The sequence below is a fragment of the Gymnoscopelus braueri genome (genome assembly GCF_963280865.1).
Source record: "Gymnoscopelus braueri genome assembly, chromosome: 5".
Classification (NCBI taxonomy): Eukaryota; Metazoa; Chordata; class Actinopteri; order Myctophiformes; family Myctophidae; genus Gymnoscopelus; species Gymnoscopelus braueri.
The window spans coordinates 44,585,840-44,603,844 of record NC_137606.1 but is presented as its reverse complement, the minus strand read 5'-3'; the positions used below and the strand labels follow the sequence as shown (position 1 = coordinate 44,603,844).

The window sequence follows — 18,005 nt, the reverse complement described above, 5'->3', positions numbered from 1 at the left end:
TAATTTCTCTATTTCACTGGCTAGATTAGAAGATGGCCCAATGACAGAATGGAGGTTTCTCTAGTGACTAGAGAAACCTCCATCTAGTCTAGTCTCTCGTCCAGCCCAGGTTCCCTAACCTCGCGTCACCAGGCTTTCCACCGCTGAGTGATGGAAGAAATACTCACATTTTTTAGGGTTAGGTAAAAGTATCAATACTGCAAAGGAGATCTACTGATTGTTTCAAGTAAAAATACTTGAGTCAAAGAACAAAGTATTGGCGTAAAGTGAAAGTACCCATTGTGCATTATGTCCCATTTCACAAGTTCCAAATGTGAAAATACCAGATCTACAAGCTCACAGTTGCTTGGCGTTGTGGGCTTGTAGATCTGCTACTTTCGGAGCATTTTTGGCATAAAGAAAGGGTGCGTGTTTGGCCGGTGACGTCAGCCGTCCCAATACGAGTCACCGGTCTGTGGTTTTAGGAGAAGGAGGAGGGTCTGGATCTCTCTCTGTGCTCAATGTGAAATCAAACCGTTTGTTACTTTGTTTCCACCGGACCTCACGGCAACAATGTAACCTCATTATTACAAGTGACAATCGTCTTTGTTTGATGATGATGATGCTTCGCAGACCGATCTCGTTGAAGAGGATCGACGATGGGATCGTGGATCTGGACTCTGGAGCTGAGACTGCAGAGTGAGTCGAGTTTTAAACTTCATTCTTTTAGCATGAAGCTAACGTTGTTCATACAAACAAGAGCTCTTGCTTCGGACAGTTGAGGGACGTTTGAGATCAGAGCGATTCTTTTGTGAAGCTTTTTATAATGTTTTGTGACTCCATTGTTATGTTGGTGCTTCTGGACAGTTTCCCGTTATTCAGGCTGTTTTGTCTACGCTTGGCTCACAACAAAGATACTGTGTTGTCATGGTGATGGTGACCCAAACGGGACATGTTTCCAAGTCCACCACCACAAGATGGAGACAGTTTATTTTTGTTTTATTTTTAAACTTTTATCCGTCTGACTCTGAAATCAAGCCTTACACACGTGGCTCTCTAGCTGTTGTATTGAAATTCTTTATTAGGAATAAATAACCCCTTGAGATGCAGCATCTCGTTTTCGAGGGGGTCCTAAAGACAACAGTAGCCTACAATATACTGTAAACACACAATATAAAACGGAAAAACAGAATCTCAACCAGACCAAAGCACAACACATAAGCAGTGGTGGAAAAAGTACTCAAATTCTGTACTTAAGTAAAAGTACCAATACTGCAATATACAAATACTCTGTTACAAGTAAAAATCCAAAATTTAAAATTTACTTGAGTAAAAGTACAAAAGTATTGGCATCAAAATGTACTTAAAGTACCAAAAGTACTAAATATTTGAAAATAGCAGATCTACAAGCTCACAACGCGTCGCATCGCGACGCGTTGTGAGCTTGTAGATCTGCTATTTTCAAATAGCCTATGTATAAAATAGGGCTAAAGTGTTTAATGTATGTTTCATTATATCATAGTTTATATCTGAAAAGTAACTAGTAACTAAAGTTTTCAAATAATTGTAGTGGAGTAAAAGTACAATATTTGCCTCTGAGATGTAGTGGAGTAAAAGTATTGGAAATTGGAAATACTCAAGTAAAGTACAAATACCTCAAAATTGTACTCAAGTACAGTACTTAAGTAAATGTACTTAGTTACTTTCCACCACTGCACATAAGACAACACAAACTTGGGCCTTGGGGTATTATACTGTAAGCTAGCACAACAAGATGGATCATTTGTTCAGAGTAAAATATCATGTCAGTGTCGATGTCAGAGTTGGCATACAATCTGTTAATAGTCTAATAGTCTTATGGTATTTACTTATTATTATTGTTTTTTCAGATCTGATTGCAGTAAGATGTCGTTGCCAACCAGTAAGTGCATCATGTCTCTTCTTCTCATAGAGCTATGTATAAATAAGTATTTTATTTATACAGGAATCCTTTTTTGTTTTGGTGTAATGTGTGAACCACCCGTTCACACATTACGTCTTGAACGTTTTGCAGGCCAAGGACCCCCCAATCTGGGAACCCATCGCCAACTGAAAATGAAAAACAGCGCCCTCTGCTGTTTGTTCTATGTCTGTTGGCTCTGGGCGGACGATAACGTAACACCAGAGCACAAGGAAACCGGTGTTTGTGATGCGCCTTCAGCGCATCACTTCCACTTGGTGCGACTATGTTTTCATTCCCACTAACAATATTTCTACACGGAACACTAACACCACTTCTCCCAGAGAACATGGATCGTTTTGGTTATAAGCCCACTTGTTTCTATGATGAAAGAGTAAGTTAAACTGTGAATATCTTTCCGTGGTTTTGTCTGCTCCGCGGACGCTATTGTTAAATTAGTTTCGGTTTGTTTCGAGGGGGAAAGATCGACGGACATGTGAATCCCGCCCACTACATGTGATTGGGTAAAGCGCGGCCTACTTCCTGATCTGAATGCGCACTCGTTATGACTAACCTCCCCGACAGATTCCAACGCAGTGCAGAAGCTGTTCTTGAGAGATTAAGGACCCCCTAGCTGAGGGAGAGAGATGAAGCAGGGACCCCCACTACATATTGTATAACATTGTGTTGCAGATTTCATAGATGGCTTCATAGACTTTGACCGCTCTATCAATGTGTAGCCTTGTGCTGGATTCATGATGAGTATTTTCAGACAGTTAACCACTTAAACCCTCAAATACTTAGAAAACTTGTACTTGGTCTGTTCTTTTTTCCCCACTACACCAAACCACTTTGCCGAAAATAGCCGATCTACAAGCCCGCAATGCTTCGTGCGAGCTTGTAGATCTGCTATTTTGGGCTAATGTTCCCTCCAGAATGGGATACTAGGGTTCAAGTGATTAATGTAAAAAAAATGAAATTTAAATCACACAAAGATTTTGCGGCCCCCTGTAGTAACTCTGAGGACCCCCTGTTGAAGACCCCTGCTCTAGTCTCGGTGGAAATGGACCGGAGTTGCAACTGTACTTGGACGACCCTTTCCGTCTAGACTCTATACCAAATCTCTTTGCCAAAAATTAGCCTATAGCTTGTAGATCTGCTATTTTGGGGCCGAATGTTCCTCCCCAGAATAGGGATGCCGGGGTTCGTGCTTTGTGTGTGTCCAGTCAGTGGTGGAAAGTAACTAAGTACATGTACTTAAGTACAATTTTGAGCTACTTTTTACTCTACTAGAGTATTCCCAATTTGCAATACTTTTACTTCTACTCCACATCTCAGAGGCAAATATTGTACTTGTACTCTACTATTATTTGAAAACATTAGTTTCTAGTTACTTCTGCAGATATAAATATAATATTATAAAACATACATTAACCACTTTAGCCCTATTTGAAAATTGCCGATCTACAAGCTCGTAGATCTGCTATTTTCAAACATTAGTATATTTTCAGTATATTTTGATGCCCATACTTTTGGACTTTTACTCAAGTAACATTTTGAACACGGGCCTTTTACTTGTGACAGAGTATCTTTATATTGTGGTATTGCTGCTACTTTTGCTAACATATCTGAGCACTTCTTCCACCACTCTCCAGGTGAGGCGGCCAGGCGGAGGCAGCAGATGATGATGATGATGGTGATGAACATGCACCTCCTGGCCAACCCCGGAGACTCCCTCCTGCTGCAGCAGACCCTGGACCGCCTGCTGCGCTGGCTCTGCCCCAGCCTCCGCATCTTCCACGTGTCGGAGAGGGCCGCCCCGCTGCGCGCCTACGCACGCTCCTCACGCCTGTGTCCCTTCACAGGTGAGGTGTAGCACAGTGGTTCTCAAACTCTTTCCTGTCAAGGACCCCCAAAATTATATGTATTTGGCCCACGGACCCCACCCCCCCATCTAAAAAATATTTTGTGGCAGGGATTTTCCAAAAATAGCAGATCTACAAGCTCATAGCGCGGTGATGCGCTATGAGCTTGTAGATCTGCTATTTTTTGTGCAAATCTTTTTTGCAATTTTTTTTTAAGCGAACGGGGGAACATTTGTAACTTAAATCTTTGCTTCTGGTGGAACAAAGTATTTTGAGATGGGGGGGGGTCGGCGGACAAATACATACGATTTTGGGTGGTCCTTGACATGAAAAAGAACCACTGATATAGCGACATACGGTTTTCAGAAACCTGTTAGGATTTAGAAGACATTTGTAGATGTGTTCCCGTATTGAATGTGTTAAATACCAATCCCAGTGATCTTTGCTTAACGCTGTCTTCTACCCAGTGAGCCATTCTTCTTCGGTCAAATAAAACGGACTTGCATACATTTAGCTGACACAGTGAGTTCTGTGACCAAACATGACTTATTCAGTCCCATTAGTATAAAACTCTTCCAGGGTCTAAATTATAATGACAATAAAAAAACATTCCTCTTCAGGCTACCCCTCCCTGGCCGTCACCTTCTTCCTCCACGAGGCCTACGGCGAGGAGCGGATCCTCCGGGTCCTGGACTTCCTCCAGCGGCCCCCCTGGCAGTACCACCACACCGAGAGCGGAGGAGGAGGAGGACGCGGCGTCCACATCACCTCCGGCGGTGGCGGCGGCGTTTCCTCCGCCGCCCCGGCCGACGCCTTGCTCCGGCCGTACCTCCTCCCCAGCCGGGACTTCTACAGCCTGGGGGCGGGGATGCCGGTGTGGGGGGTGCGGCCGGTGCACTGCGGCGGGGAGGTGCTGCGCGTCACGCTCTACAGCGCCCACGACAACTACGAGGACGCCGTGCGGCTGTACGAGACCGTGCTGCAGCAGCAGGCGGAGGAGCAGAAGGCGGGCTTCTGCTGGTTCACCCTCCATACGGGTACGTTTCCGATCCTGAGCTGGCAGATGATTTTTTGTCTTGGTTTTTTTTTTCGCCTCTGTTTGGGCTGGTTTGGCTGGTGGCTATAGGCCCGTCACAATTATTCCATAATCGCCCAATCGCAACTGTTTGAGATAATCGCAGTTACTTTGCAGTGGTGGAAAGTAACTAAGTACATTTACTTAAGTACTGTACTTAAGTACAATTTTGAGGTATTTGTACTTTACTTGAGTATTTCCAATTTCCATTACTTTTACTTCTACTCCGCTACATCTCAGAGGCAAATATTGTACTTTTACTCCACTACATTTACTTGAAAACTTTAGTTACTAGTTACTTTTCAGATGTAAATTATGATATAATGAAACATACATTAACCACTTTAGCCCTATTTTATACCTAGGCTTTTGATACTTTAAGTACATTTTGATGCCAATACTTTTGTACTTTTACTCAAGTACATTTTTTATTCTGGACTTTTACTTGTAACAGAGTATTTTTATATTGCAGTATTGGTACTTTTACTTAAGTAAAGAATTTGAGTACTTTTTCCACCACTGTTACTTTGTATAATCGTCATAATCGTTTCCATGTTGAAAAATGTTCCGACATTTTCCAAGAGTAGTGGAAATAGCCGACCTACAAGCTCACAATGCGTCACGTTGTGAGCTTGTAGATCAGCTATTTCCACTATTTAAAAGATATTTTGAAAGTGTAAAATTATTAAATACTGTAGGCCTACAGTTTGTCTGTCATTTCTTTATATATGAAATGTTTTTGTCATTATCTGCCCTGTGGAAGATTTTAGAGTTTACAAAGCCCTTTCACACTTTTTCACAAAACTCATATTAGGACTTGGTCATACAAACACTTTCAGTCGTGAGATTTGACGTTGCTTTTTACCATGCACAATCTGGGAACCCATCGTCAAATAAAAAGGAAAAACGGCGCCCCCAGCGTTTTTCACTTTTCTTGAGAGATTAATCCATGTATCCCAGTGGTGGAAAAAGTACTCAAATTCTTTACTTAAGTAAAAGTACCAATACTGCAATATAAAAATACTCTGTTACAAGTAGAAGTCCAGAATAAAAAATTTACTTGAGTAAAAGTACAAAAGTATTGGCATCAAAATGTACTTAAAGTATCAAAAGTAAAAGTACTAAATATTTGAAAATAGCCGATCTACAAGCTCACAACGCGTCGCGCTGCGACGCGTTGTGAGCTTGTAGATCTGCTATTTTCAAATAGCCTAGGTATAAAATAGGGCTAAAGTGGTTAATGTATGTTTCATTATATCATAATTTACATCTGAAAAGTAACTAGTAACTAAAGTTTTCAAGTAAATGTAGTGGAGTAAAAGTACAATATTTGCCTCTGAGATGTAGTGGAGTAGAAGTAAAAGTAATGGAAATTGGAAATACTCAAGTAAAGTACAAATACCTCAAAATTGTACTTAGGTACAGTACTTAAGTAAATGTACTTAGTTACTTTCCACCACTGTGTATAACTAACTGTAAAACTCTGCTCATTCATGTCTTGGTGCTCACAGAGCCAGGGCTGTGCTTGCAGCTGGCCGTGAAGCAGCTCTCCCCGGGGGTCCAGGTGGAGCCGTGCAGCTCCGCCGTGCTGCAGTTCAGGGTGGAGGAGATCGGACAGCTCGTTCCCCTGCTGCCCAACCCCTGCTCGCCCATCAGCGCCTCACGCTGGCAGACCGAAGACCTCGACGGAAACAAGATCCTCTTCCAGGTATGGCGGGGCGGGGTTCGAGGGGCTCCTAACCAACCACTCTTAAGCCCTGCATCGTTGCTGTCGGGCAGAAACGTCTCATCTCCACATTTTAACTTTTTGTGTTTTTTCTTAAATTAGTGCCATACTACAGCGTCACACTAAAGTAGCAGATGTGCAAGCTCGAAACACGGTGCGAAGAGCTTGAATTTTAATCCTGAAAAGTAACTGTTTTGGACATATGAGGTTTCCACCCGACGGAGACGATACACGTCTTCTTATGACAAATGGAGAAAATAGTTTACAAGCCAAATTAACCAAAGTTTGACAAATATGCCTAAAATATCCATGCCAGGGTTAATAATTTGTAATTACATTTTTAAAGGTAGGGTAAGTGATATTTTTTGGGTTAAAACAAAAAGTATTTTGTTAAAAGGTTAAAATACTATATTCTGATAGTAATCATTGCTATAGAGTGTTTGTTCAGTAACAGATGTCTCCCTGTCTCTCCAGCTCTTTAATAAACAGAAAATACATTTTTCGGTAGGTGTCAAAATCTCAGCCAATCAGGAGAAAGTACCCATTTTTAAGCTTAATTTGTATAGTGTTCCAGTTAAAATTTTGTCTGCTCATTTCTTAGTGTCATCACTTCCAATTTCACTTGTTTAATCTATATCCTGATTGAGTTCTCTGTCCTGGTTGGATAAAATTGGAAATGAAACAAACTACAAAAAAACAACAACTACAAAATACATTTTCTGTTTTATAAAGAGCTGGAGAGACATGGAGACTCTTTATATGGACAGGACACTCTATAGTAACGAGCACTATCAGAACATAGACCCATTTTGCAATTATTTGAATAATTGCAAATCACTTACCCTACCTTTAAATTGTGATATAATCAAATATAAATATCAAACATATCACACAATAAAAATGTCCCTAAAAGGAAATGCATGCATTTAATTCAGTCTGATCAGAAGCAGGGATAAAATAAACATATCCGCACCGGCCATAAACATAATCCGCACCGGCCATGAAATTAAACGACCAGAGGGGGGATATCAGGGGATTTCCCCTCTTCCCATCCAGTGTAAAAAAAACCTGACTTTACACTGAAATTATGACGTGTACATTAAGACCCTGGGGCGTACAGCCACATGGCACTTTAAATACGTGTGCAGTTTGGATGAAAAGAAATGTTGAAATGATTTGGGGGAGAAAGGGCTTCACATTATGTACACACTGTAACCCTGTGTTTGACTGAGCGGCATTGTTGAGTCTCTGCATCATAATGGTATGTTTTTACACGCAACACAATGACTCAAATCAAAGCCCTGTGGTTGTAGAACCGTGCTCTGTTGTTTTCTGGAGTCGACTCCTCTTTGTTTAACACGTGGGTTTGAGCATGTGGCTTTCAGAGCCCGACCCATATGCCAGATCTTTTGGGGCTTGACCTCGAATGTTGGAGAGCCCTAGACCAATGGTTCTTAATGTTGTGTTCAGGGATCTGCCTCTCATCACTGCCTCTGTTGAGGTACTGATGAATGTTTAAATTCATACGTTTTACTAAGGTTTTCTAAAACCTTTGAAAATGTTCACCTATAATGACAACATGCCCAAAATACGCCGGATTTAAAGTGGTCACAAATCGTGACACGTCGGCTGCATAATTACCATACCGATCTCATCTAACAAGTCAAATAATGACTGACCAAACCCATATATCTTAACCCTGCTTTATGTCTTTGGGTTTCGACTTAGTTGTAGTTTAACATTTGGATTTTGGATTTGGATTGCTTTGCTCCCTGTTGATTTAGGGCAGGTTAAATGGCTAGGTAAGGCTGGTAGGGGGATGATGTGGGTTCTTTGGCCCAGGGGAGAGAGAGCCTCTCTGTGACTGTAAACATAGCCTCTCTCTATCCTGCTCTGTGATTATCTCACAGCATGCACACACAGTCCGCTGGGCTCAACCTTCTTTCTTTGTCTTGCATAAAACATCTGGATTGCAAAGAAAAGGGGGATTTTTGTACATCATGTCTCTCAATGTTGGGGTGGTGGTGTGCATCCTTTTTGAAATCTCTAGTTTGTGGTTTGGGGGAAATATGGGTGTCAAAAAGGTGCAGTGCAGTAAATGTGAATTCTGTTCCTGGGAACTTAGCTGCTTATTTAAAAAATAAAATCTGTGACATACAATTTCCATTCATTCATAATGAAAACATCCTGATTTTACATTTTGCATTTCCTTCCCTTTTAAGTGTTGTCACCATCACATCCCATACTAAATATCGTGCATCTAGAAAAGCATTTCAATAAATTAATTTTACATTTGAACACTGACTAACCACTGAATACACTTAACTGCAACACAATTCTGAATAATCTTTTAGAAAAAAGCAGATCAAGACACCTTGTAAGCTTGTAGATCAGCTATTTTTTAAAACGTATTTAGAAATCGGTCGATTTTGTCTTTTTATTTTCGCCTACGTCATGCCCCACATTGGGTTGCCAGGGTTACAGTGGTTGAGTGCATGTTTTGAGGTTTAGCAAACTGGATAAAATGCCCAAACCAGGTGCACTCTGTTGACTCAAACTAATGGCATGCATGGACGTGGAACTCAGTGTGACATCATGGTATCGGATCCTGTATATTGCCTCTTCCCCTCTCTGTCTGTGTCTAAACCCTCTCTGTCTTGCTGCACTGTATTGTTTGACTGATATTGTTGCTGTCGGGCAGAAACCTCTTCTCTCCATATTCTAACTTTTTGTGTTTTGTTATAAATGAATGCCCTAGTACTTGATCATACTACATACAGCATCACACACACAAAAAATCATAAGTAGCAGATCTGCAAGCTCGAAGCGCGATGCGTTTTGAGCTTGTAGATCTGCTATTGTTGAATTTGAATCCTGAAAAGTAACAGTTTTGGACGGTTTCCACCCGACAGACGAAAGTAGAAATGCCAGAGCGACATTTGGATGAATAAAATAAAAAAAATAAAAAAAATAAAATGTAGTTTAGTAAGGCGTCAAAGCTAAGCATGAAATAAAAGCAGCAGTAACACTTGGGTTGAGCGTGTGGATTTTTAGAGCCAGACCCATGCCAGATTTGTAGTGCTGGCATGGGTCTCCTCTACAATGGATTTGGCAATGGAAGAACAGGCTTATATAATACCCTAAAACTAAAGCATTTGGCCAATGTCATCTAAAGAGAACGTGCCTGCTTAACCATATGTTGGATGGTCTTTCTGTCAAAGTCGCTTAACCTACTTCAATCTCCCTCTAGTCCCCAGAGTGTAAATCCTAATCCCCTTACCCTCATCTCCTTCTGTCCGGCAGGTGAAAACCCCGGCCCAGCCTCCGCGACCTTTGACCTGCGCTTTCCCCCTGGCCTGCCCCAGTACTTCCCCTCGGGGGTCGCAGCTGAGGGGCTCAGGAGGTCACACCCCGCCCACGCAGAGCCACGCCCACAGCCTCGGCACACCCCTGTCCTGGACAGGACACCGGCCAGGTCAGAAAATCTTTTGCTTCAAGAAGCAAGATTACATTTTTAACTGCTCGGAACAGTAACCTGGCGTCCCTATTTTGGGCGTGTCATTATCTGCGAAAATTTTCCAAAAATGGAGAACATATCGTTGCTGTCGGGCAGTAACCTCTAACCAGTGGTGGAAAGTAACTAAGTACATTTACTTAAGTACTGTACTTAAGTACAATTTTTTAGGTATTTGTACTTTACTTGAGTATTTCCAATTTCCAATACTTTTACTTCTACTCCACTACATCTCAGAGGCAAATATTGTACTTTTACTCCACTACAATTATTTGAAAACTTTAGTTACTAGTTACTTTTCAGATATAAATTATGATATAATGAAACATACATTAACTACTTTAAACCTATTTTAAACCTATGCTAATTGGAAATAGCAGATCTACAAGCTCACAACGCGTCGCATCGCGACGCGTTGTGAGCTTGTAGATCGGCTATTTTCAAATATTTAGTACTTTTACTTTTGGTACTTTAAGTACATTTTGATGCCAATACTTTTGTACTTTTACTCAAGTATTTTTTTTTATTCTGGACTTTTACTTGTAACAAAGTATTTTTATATTGCAGTATTGGTACTTTTACTTAAGTAAAGAATTTGAGTACTTTTTCCACCACTGCCTCTAACATATTTTAACTTTTTGTTTTTTCGTAATGTTATGCCCTACTTGATCATACATACTACAGTGTCACACAAAAGCATAAAAAGTAGCAGATTTACAAGCTTGAAACATGGCGCTAAGCGACACGTTTCGAGCTTGTAGATCTGCTACTTTTGCTGTTTTTGAATTTTGAATCCTAAAAGGTTTTGGACATATGAGGTTTCCACCCGACAGAGACGACGGATATCCAATCTACAAGCTTACAACATGTCGCAGTGCGATGTGATGTGAACCTGTAGATTGGCTATTTTCATTTGACACTGTCACACAACTAAGTATAAAATAAACCCCACTGTCACACAACTAAGTATAAAATAAACCCCACTGTCACACAACTAAGTATAAAATAAACCCTAAGTGTTGGTTGTCGATGAATGGCGTGAAAATAGTCCCTTTAAATTCAGTTGTCATGGCAGTACTGCAGTATCATGAAACACTGGACAGAAAAAAGGTTCAAGTAGGAATGAGTAAAAATAAGATTTAACTGGTAGTAACCTACAGGGAATAGGGTACCAAGAACCAACAGGAGATTTAAAGGGTAAGACCACTTTGGTAGAGGTTTGGGTTGTGTATTTACCTTGCCATGATGTAACTCCAAAGGTGGACAAGAAATATAAAATAATTGCTCCATTGATTAGAAATTGATAATTCAAAATATGCTCCTCATTGACTTACATTGTACAGTAAAACAGCTCTCAAAGTCACTCTTTTAGCACATAAACAAACACAAACAAAGTTGATTCAGACATTATAGAACATCACCAAACCCAGTACTGTTTTTTTTTTTTATAAAAATGTTACTTCCTGTTGATTTTGCTATTTTTATTAAGAAGAAAACCTGGACTGGATTTGCGGATCCGGATCTTCAAATAGTAAAATCAGCAGGAAGTTAACATTTTTATTAAAAAAACAAACAGTACTGGGTTTGGTGGTGTTCTATATTGTCTGAATCAGCTTTGTTTGTGTTCGTTTACGTGCTTAGAGTGACTTTGAGAGCTGTTTTACCGTACAATGTAAGTCAATGAGGAGCAAATTTAGAATGATCAATTTCTAGCCAATGGAGCAATTATTTTTGATTTCTTGTCCACTTTTGGAGTTACATCATGGCAAGGTAAATACACAACCCAAACCTCTAACAAAGTGGTCTTGCCCTTTAACTTGGACCGGCTGCGAGTTGTATGAGCTATTAACATTCATAAATATACATATATAAATATGTACAAAAACTTGTATAAGTTTAGGACTGTATGTAATTATACATAAACAATCTATCCCTCAGTGTTGGGTGAACATTTACAGTCAATCCACAGTATAGGGTCTATATCGTCTCTGTCGGGTGGAAACCTCAATTATGTCCAAAACTGTTACTTTTCAGGATTCAAATAACAAAACTGAAAGAGTTTCGAGCTTGCGGATCTGCTACTTTTGATGGCTTTGTGTGAAGCTGTAGTATGATCAAGTAGGGCGTAAATTTACGAAAAAACTGAAAAAGTTGATATGGAGAGATTTCTGCCCGACAGCAACGTTATATTGATTATGTACAGTGTCATCCCAAATATGGAACGTAATTTACAGCGAGTAAAAAGGAGAATATACACAGCGAGTAAAAAGGAGAATATACAATCTACCCACAGTGAGCAAGGGTAAGCATGTCTGTTGTTTGTTTGTGGTTCTCAGGCCACAGACCGCGCACTGACCCAGGCCTGGAGAAGCCGTGTGCCGCAGGGGAGAGCCTGGGCTCTGACAGCTGCTGCAGCACGCCTCCTGGCAGCTCCTGCTACTCCTCCCAGCGCAGCAGCCCCTGCCCCGCGCCGCCTCCTCCCTCCACCGGCAACCACCGGGAGTCTCCCCTGCGCCCCAACATCTCCCGCTCCCTCTCTCACCTCCTCCTGGAGGAGGAAGACGAGGAGGAGGAACCGGAGACCAACGTGGACACGGGCGTCCCCGTCTCGCCTCGTTCCGACGCGGGGGTCTTCGCCGTGGCGGCGCGGCGCCCGGCGTCGACGGACGTTTCGTCCGCGGCGTTTCCCCGGTCGGAGAGGCCCGCGGCCGTAGGGGCCTCTGCCCTGGAGAGCCTGGCCAGGGAGCTGATCGAGTGTCTGCCTGCTAAACACCTGACCCCTCCTCCTCCTGGGGCCGCCAGGACGTTTTGGGCCGCGGCTAGTTGTAAGGCGGTCTCTTCTTCAGCTATGGAAGGCTGTGGAGGTAGGACTGTAGCGGCTGGACAAAGGACTGTAGCGGCTGGACAAAGCCCCTCCAAGGAGCCAGTAGTGGAGAGGACACTCAGGGCAGCAGCTGTTCCTGTGGTGGCCAAGACTCTGTTTGCACACAACAATGAATTGGACGAGTTCTTTATCTGACTTTCTGCCGCTGTGCAGTGTAGACGCCATGTAGTTTCTGACGCGCAGTCTAGGGCTTTTCACACCGGAAGCAACTGATGCGCGGCTAGTAGTTCATTGTCATTGAGAGGCGAGCTTTCAGGTAGGGAAGGTGCCGGCAATCCGACAGGTGGAGCAACAAGCGGGCGCGATCCCATGAAAACCGCTGCGTTTTGTGCTCGTCTCACGCACATGGCCTGCCTGCGTGAGAATTGTTTGAACCTTTTTTTTCTACACGACGTAAGCTTGTGAGGCATTACATAGACCACTCCATTCCTGTTCTCCTGATGAAACCACAGAGGAGAAATGTGGTAAATCAAGCAACCATATCAACCAAAGAGAAACATTGGCATTGTACTTTTCTGCAAACTATGTGGAAAGGCAACGGTTCAATTGCAAGGCGCGCCGTCGCTGCTGATGGCTTGAGCCCTGTGAGGTGATGATGATTAATGACTGTGCTCTGTTTGAGTCGCATGCCGATAGGGTGGGAATCAGTTCAAATCTATGTATTTCTGCTTCAGAAAGGCGTCTGTCGGGTGGAAACCTCATATGTCCAAAACTGTTACTTTTCAGGATACAAATTCAAAAATAGCTAAAGTAGCAGATCTACAAGCTCTTGATACAAGATTTTGCGGCTTTTGTGTGACGCTGTAGTATGACCAAGTAGGGCGTTAATTTTCGAAAAAACACAAAAAGTTAAAATTTGGAGATAAGAGTTTACTGCCCGACAGCAGCAAAGGTCCATGTCCAACATATCTGGTTTGCAGTAACGTACAATGCCAAACTTTTTTCCTCGTTGACCGATTTTAAACCTTATCTTCATGTAATTGGTCCTCACTAACGCTGGAATCCCCACCGATGATGTCATTGGTAGCCAAGGTTTCTGAAACGCAGAGTGCGTAGACAGGAATGGTGCCATCTTACTGAGGACAAATTATATAAAGATATGGTTGAAAATGGCTCCTATAAATGTTTTCAACCTTTTTGTTTGTGTTTGTGTAAAAACAACATGGCTGATAAACCTCTGCACTGTGATAACACGGTTCCCAGGACCTTCTAATAATGTTACCAGGGATAAAACTGTGATTGGAGTCGGTGGTCAAAATGTAGGAACAAATCCACTAATAATTATGTTGAATGTGTAATGTATTTCTATACAGTATTTTGAATAGAGCTCAAACTAATGATTATGCAGATATAATTCTAGGGCTGTAGCCCCAAACAAAAAGCACATGTACTGTTGGTTTGTCAGTGTAATTGTATAATCTAGATTTGTCTTATGGGTATTTCCAGTGTTACTATCACTTTAGTTTACAAGGTAGACCGCTGTGATCTTGGTGCCAATATTCCTTTAGGGCAGTGTTTCCCAAACATTGGGCTGCAGACCCGTTTTTTATGGTTTGTAGTAAGTTGGCAGTTATTTTTTTTTACCCAAACTTGTAAAATTAGTTTTCCGAAAAAAGTCAAAAGAATGTTCAGAAATGTTCAAAGAAGCAAGAATCATGTATGTATGTATTAAATGAAGCCAGAATCATTCATCTAATGTTATAACATGTATGTATTATATTATATTTTCTCTCCTCCTCCCCCCCCATGTAAATCGTCTTTCGGTACTTAGAAAAGCGCCTATATAATTCACTATATTCACTATAAAATCAGGCTTAAAGGAGGAGTTCACCCAAAAAATTACTTATTTTCTATCAATTGCACACCCTATGAAGCCTTGAATCCATGGATTATTTTTTGTTTTTGTCTCATTCCTAAGCTAATAATTTGATTCCCGTCTCCTACCGGCTAATGTATCCGGTAGGAGACACAAAGTAGATTATTTGTCTCCCCTACCGGAAATACACACGGTCATCAAATTATTGTCTTAGGAATGCCACAAAAACAAAAATAAGTCCATGAAATCAAGGCTTCATGGGGTGTGTAATTAATAGAAAATAAGTCATTTTTTGGGTGAACTCCTCCTTTAATGCTGCGTTCACACACTGGCAGATACAAAAGATGCAAAGCTACACCGCATATTTGGAGCTTTTTAGCTGAAGTTGAAAACAGCTCAACCTTTTTGTAGCTTTTGTAGCAGCTACAAAAGTTGGATGCATCTTCAAGTCGCTGACTTCATTGAAAATGGATAGTAAACTGTAGCTTTCTTTCTGCGCAGCATAATACTTTCAAAGTGTTATAACATAAGGCTAGCGTCAACTGACGGATCAGCTTGACCACAGTTTGGGGGATTAACAGAAGTGATACCTCTTAAGTAATGAATGGCGTGTTTAACTGGAATTACCAGATCGGGTGTGTGACAGATGGGGGTGTTGAACCCACAACCTTTTGCACCTGCAGGGCTCATGATCAATCTCAGTAATATGCTAGAGATGGGAGCTGTGGTGAAATAAATATATGTAATGTACAGAAAATAGTTTGTTATGAATCATTACATTTCATTGTTTGTATGTTAAGTTATTTTTATATCCATGTTTTTGCTGAAGAACCCAGGCTTGCTGTACGATATCACATGTCGTTAATTAAAACCACCCCTCAAGAATGCCGTTAATGGCTATTCAATATTTTGTGTCCTATATTATTCTTAATATGTACATTTTGAATAGCATTTCACATTTACAAATGTTGATATTATGCTCTTTTGTGACATCTCACTCAGTGGGATATTAACAGTGGTGGAAGAAGTACTTTTTTACGGCGCGGTCCCACCATACTTTTATACTACACAATGTACATTTTAACAAACCTGATTCATGCATTTGAAATACGATTTTTAAATGTGTCATCTTGTCAACCCCATTTTGTCACTGATCCATGTGCAAATGTACTGTGACAGAAATGATCCCAAAGCCGTGTTAATTTTGTAGACTAAAACAAGTCATTTTATGCTTACTCCGAAAATAGCCGATCTACAAGCTCACAATGTGTCGCAGCGCAACACGTGAGCTTTTAGATCTATTTTCGGCTAAGTATAAATCAGGCATTAGGCCATCACGGCCCGCCAAAAATACATTTTAGTCGACAAAATTTTAGTAGACATTTTAGTCGACAACTGTAGATTTAGTTGCAAAAATCTTATAATATTTAGTCAACTAAAAGTAGACTAAAAATAAAACCTTTCAGATGACTAAAATGTGACTAAAACTAAATGGAATTGTATTCAAAGGGGAGTGGGGACCATATTAGATATGAAGTTAATTAAACCAGTGTTAGCCAATTGTCTTCTCTATCCTTAAAATGCCACAAGAATTTAAAGGTAGGGTAAGTGATATTTCTTGGTTAAAACAAAACTTTTTTTGCTTTTTTTGTAAAAAGGTTAATGCTCTATATTGTGATAGTATATTGTGATTGCTATAGTGTTTGTTCAGTAACGGGGGTCTCCCTGTCTCTGCAGTTCTTTAAATACATAAACACACTGACTACGCCAGTTGGGATTGCACCAACCACCATGTAAGGCTATAACTTTAAAAAGGAGCTCACCAGATTGACAATAACATTTATTTCATATTAAATAAAGAGAAATACAGATTTTGCCACTGCTATACAATATACAATAAGGCGGTCCTAAACACCATAGAATACATAGATCTTCTCCATACATCATGAGCAGGTAAGGCACACCACATCAAAAGGAGTATCTAATCAACTCAAGGTTAGTTTCACTGCAACAAAACACACACAATTAGTTTGACTACTCTTAAAGCCTACACCATACATGGTATCACAGTGGAGGAGCTCAGGCCTTAAAGTGGGTTAAAACATTACAATATAAAATACTTCAATACAGACTTAACATTACGTGCACATAATAAAACAACCAGTCTTACCAGGGTGAGCAGAGTGAAGCGCAACTTAAGCAGAAACCTGCACTTCAATACCTGGTCTTCATGTTGTGAGCTTGTAGATCTGCTATTTTGACTACGTTTGTGTGACACCCTTGTATGATGAAGTAGGGTATTCATTTAGAAAAACAAATCATAGAAAGTTGAAATTTGGTACAAGGTTTCAGCCTGACAGCAACAATAAACATAAATATAGCTGCAAGCGGTTTTGAGGGAAAAGGCAGAGGCAGGAAGAGGCAGGTAGAGAGAAAGAGAGAGAGAGTGAGAGAGAGAAAGAGAGGCAGTTAGAGAGAGAGAGAGGGAGAGAGAGAGGCAGAGCAGCAGCTTCGAATGCTATCAATGCATTGAATGGGAGATTATCACGTTTTATCAGACCTTTGAATGGGCGAGTAGGCGACCAGTAGGCGCGATTTAGACCTACCCGCGATTTGTCAGACCATTCATGGGGCGTAATCAGGAGCTACTGACCTACTTGGAGGCGGAGCAGTCCCCACAACAATATTTACGATTCTGTGCCTATCGGTACATAACTTGAACGGCGCTGAGTAGGCACAGGCGAACGTCACACCGTTCAGGACGGCAACTCGGTCGCCTTAGCTCCCTCGGTGGTCCTTCACGGGGTGACAGTTCGCCTGTGACTGCGCGCCTCCGTCATGGTCCGAAACCAAAACCGAAACTGAACTATTTAAGTCATCTCCGTTGGTAGGTCAGTATGTCTTGATAACACCCAATGAATGGTCTGATAAATCGCGGGTAGGTCAGTATGTCGCCTATTTCGCCCATTCAAAGGTCTAATAAGAGGTGATAATGTCCCATTCAATGCATTGATAGCATCCGAATCGGGTGGGCAGAGAGAGAGAGAGAGAAAGAGAGAGAGAGAGAGGCAGTGAGAGAGAGAGAAAAAGTGAACATGCATTAATTAACAGTCATGATTTTTGTTCAGTAAATTATATTTGGACTGGTTAAATTGGGGTTTGAACCAGGGACCTACACACTTGCGGGTAGACAGTGTACTGACTGAG

At 41.2% G+C, this 18,005-nt stretch overlaps 1 protein-coding gene across 1 annotated transcript; it reads left to right on the top strand.

Annotated features, from left to right (window-relative positions):
• Positions 1–512: 512 nt before the first annotated feature.
• Positions 513–13,117, top strand: fam124b (family with sequence similarity 124B; the record flags this gene model as incomplete). Its single annotated transcript, XM_080429240.1, has 7 exons — positions 513–678; positions 1,869–1,900; positions 3,574–3,783; positions 4,404–4,820; positions 6,370–6,566; positions 9,888–10,059; positions 12,435–13,117. Exons 1-7 carry the CDS (start codon positions 593–595, stop codon positions 13,115–13,117), a joined length of 1,797 nt encoding a protein of 598 aa, XP_080285366.1. The 5' UTR covers positions 513–592.
• Between the last annotated feature and the right edge of the window lie 4,888 nt (positions 13,118–18,005).